Source organism: Myotis lucifugus, unplaced genomic scaffold (genome assembly GCF_000147115.1).
Source record: "Myotis lucifugus unplaced genomic scaffold, Myoluc2.0 scaffold_73, whole genome shotgun sequence".
Classification (NCBI taxonomy): domain Eukaryota; kingdom Metazoa; phylum Chordata; class Mammalia; order Chiroptera; family Vespertilionidae; genus Myotis; species Myotis lucifugus.
Window position 1 is genome coordinate 3,935,396 of NW_005871121.1, and position 6,575 is coordinate 3,941,970.

At 37.4% G+C, this 6,575-nt stretch overlaps 1 protein-coding gene across 1 annotated transcript; it reads left to right on the plus strand.

The window, feature by feature from the left end:
- On the plus strand, positions 1 to 537 carry LOC102431060 (taste receptor type 2 member 16-like; the record flags this gene model as incomplete). The annotated part of the gene is made up of 1 exon (XM_023755322.1): positions 1 to 537. A coding segment is annotated over one exon (537 nt), but the record flags the coding sequence as incomplete, so codon positions are not given.
- Positions 538 to 6,575: the final 6,038 nt, after the last annotated feature.

The window sequence follows — 6,575 nt, forward strand, 5'->3', positions numbered from 1 at the left end:
TCTCTGATGATTTCCTGTGTGACAATCATTGTTTCAGCTCTTAGAGTTGTCTTCATCAAGAGTCAGTTAATATCCATGATGCAATTACCTGGAAACAACACAGAGACTGAGACACTTAGGACATTCCTGGAGAAAAATTACGTACATCAGCTTCTGGCAACGTCGTTCATTCCTTTCCTACTGTTCCTGACCTCCACCATCTTGCTCATAGCCTCGTTGTGCCAACACTTGAGGCAGATACGACATCACGACACTGGCCACAGCAACTTCAGCATGAAAGCTCATGCCACTGCCCTGAGGTTTCTTGCCTTCTTCCTCATCTTCTTCACCTCTTACTTTTTGACCATAATCATCTCCACTACCTATAACCTAACGCATGAGAGTTACTGGTTCTGGGCCAGCGAAACTATCATCTATGCTACAGTCTCTATTCATTTAACTTCACTAATGCTGAGTAGCCCTAAGTTGAAAAAGGTTTTAAAGGTAAGCTGCTGTGGCCCAAAGCTGCCTGAGGCTCCATGTACAACAAGACCCTAAGCAAATGGGAGCTTGCATTGATGCAACTAATACCAACAACCAGCTCTACTCTTCACAATCCTATGTGATAGTAATGTTCCTTAAATGCAAGCAAACCCAAGCAAGCCTCGTTCTCTTCCATTCCCACAGCCATTCATCTCTAAACAGCCAGTCTTTCTCTATTCTATGCCACTCCTATCTTTTCCTCTCTATAGTCCCCAGGTTGTTCAAAATTTTCTCATGACTTCCCCATCTCTCCTCAGGCTTCTCTATCTTTGGAGTTTACTCCCAGTGTATTCTACAAAAGAGAGCCAAAATTATGGTGTCCATACATTACATTTATTTTATCCTTTTCATGACTGCCAATCACTTCACACATTAATAGAAATCGCTTCCCCACAATAATTTATTGCCTCCACCCTGAAGGTTCTCCATGCTAAGGTCTCAATTAATCAATTTTTCTAAATTTACTCAAGAGAATGTCTGACCATCTTCCTTTCTCTCTGTTCTTTCTGGACCTTTATCCAATGGCATAACTTTTCTTATTTGTTTCTCTTCCACACAATATGATTTATTCCTTTAAAACTCAAGTCAAAAATTAACTCTTCTTTAATTTTCATTTGTCAAGACATTATATTCTCCCAAGAATAGCAAACTACATACCCAATCTAGATTCTTCCTAGAACATCTCCAAATATTGGCAACTTAACTGCCTCAATTGCATATGGTTTCCATTGGCAGGATTCTTGCCTCTCAATTGTACTACAATTTGGAAAAAGCTATCTAGAAATATTCCCAGATTGAGACTTAGCTGGTTTTCTTCCAGATATAACCCAAATGTCATCTGGGAACTCTTCTTACTTCATAAAATCTGAGTGACATTGGCTTAAACTCTCTATACTTTTCTAATGCATCCTCTGCAACAGTTCAAAACCCTCCCAAATTGACAAGAATATAGGAACCATATAGTAATCAATTATAAACCAACTATGGGACTTTTCTGTTCTATAAAATTCCTTTTCCGCTTCCTCAATCCCCTTTTCCCTTCAGCTTATCTCAAACCCTTTTTCTTTAGGACTCTGTCTCACTATCTCCCCATGGCATCTCTCTCATCATTTCTGTCCTCTTCACAAACACCTACTAGCAACAAAGTATCTTGGTAACACCCAACTCCCAGGCTTTTGGGTCTCAGCTTCCATCTGTTTCAGGCATTTATTAGGGTGTTTTTCCCCTAAGACAGCTTCATCTCTTAAGGCTTCCTGGTGCCAGAAGTTAAGAATATAATTTTTATTCTCCTTTCATATATGTATTGGGCATATCTGGAAACTGAACTTCTGCATCTGCCATTAGAAGATTGAAACACATCCGGAGAGAAAACCATCCTATGGGTAAAAGAATGGAGGTATTTCAAGCTTGACTATGAAAGGAACACGTAGGCCCTGGAGTGGAAATTTCTGATCTGGTCTTGGGTCTATCACTCTTATTTGTCTCCCAGTCAAGTCATCACTTGAGTTAATATTTGAAACTGAAGGTGTGAAATATAAGTACAAACAGAAAGACCACTTTAACCAAAGACACTGTGCCAATTGGCACATCTCAGCAGCATCTTTACCATTGCTCAGAAAGGGGAATAAAGCCTATTTTCCCACTTTGCAGCAGCTAGCCATGCGGCCTTGGCATCTCCCAAGCTCCAGTGGTTGAACTATAGTAAAAGATGGGATGGAACCTGGTGGATGCAGTGATGTCTGTGGAACAGAATCATAACTAGATGATGTGGGACTGAGGAGAAATAAAAGGTAGATATCAGCATTGAGTTATGTGCCCAGAGACTTCTGGGAATGCTTAGTTGGCTGGTGAGGAGGTGGGTTGCAAGAGTTTAGTATCCTGACAGAGTAAGTGGGACAGAAGCCAGTTCCCGCAACCTTTCTAAGCAAGGGTTCAGGAATCTGAAGAAGGAGCTGCAACATAAATGGATACACTACACAAGAAATATAAATTTAGAAGGCATGGGGCAAGGCAGGCGGAGTCCTCACACTTGATTTGGAGTGGGCTTCCCAAATCTCCCTAGCCACGGCTTTTTATTTTCTAGAATGTACATTTGCCCTTTACCAAAGCAAACAGATATCAATGATAAGGTTTGGTAAACAATAAAGAATTATCAGCTTAGGGTAGTGTTTCTCAACCTTCCTAATGCTGCGACCCTTTAATACAGTTCCTCATGTTGTGGTGAACCCCAAGCATAAAATTGTTTTCGTTGCTACTTCATAACTGTAATTTTTCTACTGTTATGAATTTTAATGTAAATATCTGATATGCAGGATATATTTAGGCAACCCCTGTGAAAGGGTCGATCGACCCCCAAAGGGGTCGCAACCCACAGGTTGAGAACTGCTGCTTAAGGGATTGCCTTCAGCCATTTGGCCTACAGCAGGGTAATATAATGCTGATTTTTCAGCCATGCTGAATATCGAAGTCCATCAGCCTTCTGAGAACTTCTTGCATTTATTATGACCTGCTGTTCTTATCCACCAGCATATCTCCCTTTTTGTTTTAATAAACTTAACAAGAATGAATGCCATTTGCAGAGCTCTGGTCCTTTTAAGATTTTTAAATTCAATGAAAACGATTGAGTTCTATCATGTCCTTTTAAAATTGTTGTCAGGCATCAAAGGAACTAGTTTGCAATAAGCTCCCTTTTGGGCCATCAGTTCTTTGAGTCCCCTTTCCAATCACTGTCCAAGTTTTTATGGGTTCCCTTCTCAATCACTGTCCCCTGTGACATGACAACAATTATCTTCCAGTTCTGGATGGTGGACAAATGGTGGGAAACGGCAATCCAAGTCCAACCTTCTTTAGCTTGGTCCAGGGCAACCTACACCCATGCACAGCTGATGACTGCTAGCATGGCAAGACGTCTTTACCATTCCCCATCTCTGGCATGTTTCTCCTCTGTCTCATCAGCGTGTTTCTTGGGGCCACTGCTATCTGTGGTTGGAGTAGTTGTCTGTCTGCAGCCTCAGGTACAGGGGGAGCAGTTCCTCCATCAGATCCATTGTTGCAGGAATCCACATGGGCTTGGAGAAGTTTCCTGGAAATATATAAGCATATCCCTGACCACAAGTTAATAAAGGGACCCTTCCATAAACTGAACTCAGGATCTTTTCATTTTACCAAACCATTTTCCTTTGGCTTATTTTGACACCTTGTGTGTCTTGCCATCAGCATTATAAGTGAAAAAATTTTAAAGTAAAAAAAGTTAAAGTAATTAAACCTTGATGTAATTTACATACAGAAGATTATTCCACTATATCCCCTATTTTGTGTTAACATGTAAGGACATTTACAACTAAGTTCCCCTGGTTATTCACTTATTTCAATTGGCAAATTTAAATCTGTCTGAAATAAGGCTTATTTTCTAACTTTACTTGGCCTTGAGTGTGGACAGTAAATGACACTGATTGAATTACTGCTATCAGTCTTTCAGCATAGTAACACAAGCTTTGTTAGGGAGGCAAAATGCAAATTATCTACTTTTCTTTTTGAGACCTAATACATCGGTTTTTAATCACAGTCTTCCAGATATTTAAAGGGAATCTCCTTTTGCTTTTTTTCTCCCAGAATAATTCCAAGCCACATTTAAAGAGTTTCCTTTAAAAACTTTTTCCTTTCTTTTAAAATGAGCAACAAACTTAATTGCTTTCAGATGCTGGCCAATACTGCCCTGCATACATTTTAAGTGACTCTCTTTCACTTATGGTGACTTATTAATGATCAGCTTTAATGCTTGAATAGTAACTTTTAGTTTACCATGTAAATAGTAGCAGAAGAGATTTTAAAATTTCTCCCTTTTATTAAGCTTAAAATTTACTTTTAAACAGTATTCTTTTTGGCTAGTGCTCATTTGCATACATATGCAAATTTTTATTTTGGCCTTTGTTAGACCCAATTGCTTATAAAAATACTGGCTTCACATATAACTGAATTTATATGAGACCTTGATTATATTGTAGAAAGCTAATTTATTAAGTAATTAAAGTAGGCATCTTATTGAAAAAGCAAAGTAAGTCCCTAACTGGTTTGGCTCAGTGGCTAGACGGTCGGCCTGTGGACTGAAAGGTCCCAGGCTCGATTCTGTTGAAGGGCATGTAGCTTGGTTGCGGGCATATCCCAAATAGGAGGTGTGCAGGAGGCAGCTGATCAATGTTTCTCTCTCATCAATGTTTCTAACTCTGTCCTTCTCCCTTCCTCTCTATAAAGAATCAATAAAATATATATATTTTTTTAAAAAGTAAGCAAACATATATTTGACCCATGAAGTACACATGTCGCCCTACCCCCAACCTATCTGATGAGCAGGCTGCCTGAGGGCTTTAAAATTCCATTTCTGAATAACCTGGTATTGCTTAAGAAATATTTGGCAATTTTGTCTTGCCCTCCCTTAGAGATTGAAATCTTTATAACATTTAAAATATATATATATATAAATAAAATATAGTTATTTTTATTTGATAATGCTTCCTTCATGATAGCAAGTATATTAAATTGGCCTAATTAAAAAATATTTCTTGCCCTCGCAGGTTTGGCTCAGTGGATAGAGCATCGGCCTGCAGACTGAAGGGTCCCAGGTTCGATTCGGGCTAAGGGCACATGCCTAGGTTGTACGCTCGATCCCCAGTGGGGGGCATGCAGGAGGCAGCCAATCAATGATTCTCTCTAATCATTGATGTTTCTATCTCTCTAACCCTCTCCTTTCCCCTCTGAAATCAATAAAAGTATATTTAAAAAAAATATTTCTTTTAAGAAGAGAGAATAAATCCTTGAATCATTCCAGGGCCCTTAAAATGTCCCAAGGTCATCTCTTAATTTAAGTCTTGAAATTTAACTTGGAAAGACCATCAAATATATAAAAACCAAATATTATATTATATGCTTTTTATAATTATTCTAAAAGATATTAATTAAATTTAAACTGGTATTTATATTAAAAATTTGGTTCAGACCATAGAATTGATCCTCTTTTTTTAAATCAGAACACATAAAATATTATATCCTAGGTTGAAATTTTACCACACATAGTACACATAAAGACTACAATATACTGTAAACTACTAATTTCTATAGAGAAAATATAAGAATTATTTTCTCAAAAATAAATTTGTATACTTTATGCATTTTGATATCACAACTATATAATTTTTCCTAATTTAATTTGAACTTTAAACTCTTAGAAGCCTAAATTTTAGGGGGCAAGTTAAATACTTAGCATTTCTCAGATTAGTAGTAGCTTCACATTTTTAAGGATATATTTCAAAAATACAGGACATATTTAATTAATAGATTCAATTCTGTGCTCTAGATTTTTCATACGAGGCAAACTCAGATTAATATTTCACTATGTTGTTATTTTAAAATACCTAGATATTTTATAAGTTTTTTATTATTTAATTCAGCAAACTCCAAAGCTTTAAGTTGCCAAAGACTTTGGAAGTAGGCCTGTATCTATTTGAATGTAAAACTGCCACAGGCTTTCCTTAGAGATAACATCTAAAGTTTCTGCTGCTGGAAATGTGACCAGCCCCCTACTCCATCAGAAAGCAAAGCCAGTCTTCCCCCAGGGTGACTGGACCCCCTCCATCAATGTACCTACACTTATCATTGAAAAGCTCCACTACAAATCCTTCATTTTAGTTACATCTATTTATCCATGTTTCAACAATTTTGAGATTTTTTAAAGCCAATTATTTCATCTAAGGCATTTTCTTTGGCAAATTCTGTAACAGAGATAACTCACTGACTTTCAGTGGCCTTAATGTTAACTTTGGAATGTAATCCATTATTATTTAAAATCTACCCTTTATTATGGAAACACTAATCTTGTTGCCTAAATCCAGCCTGTACATTTTCCTTGGGTCATTTCTGCCATCTTTTTGAGAAAAACAGTATTGGGTTTATTTTATAACATATGTAAAGAGATGGAGCTCAGTTTAAGAGGCCATCCAAAATTGGTGGGGGTGCATCATTTCTCTTAAACTATTTTTTTTCTCTTTAAAAAAAAATAT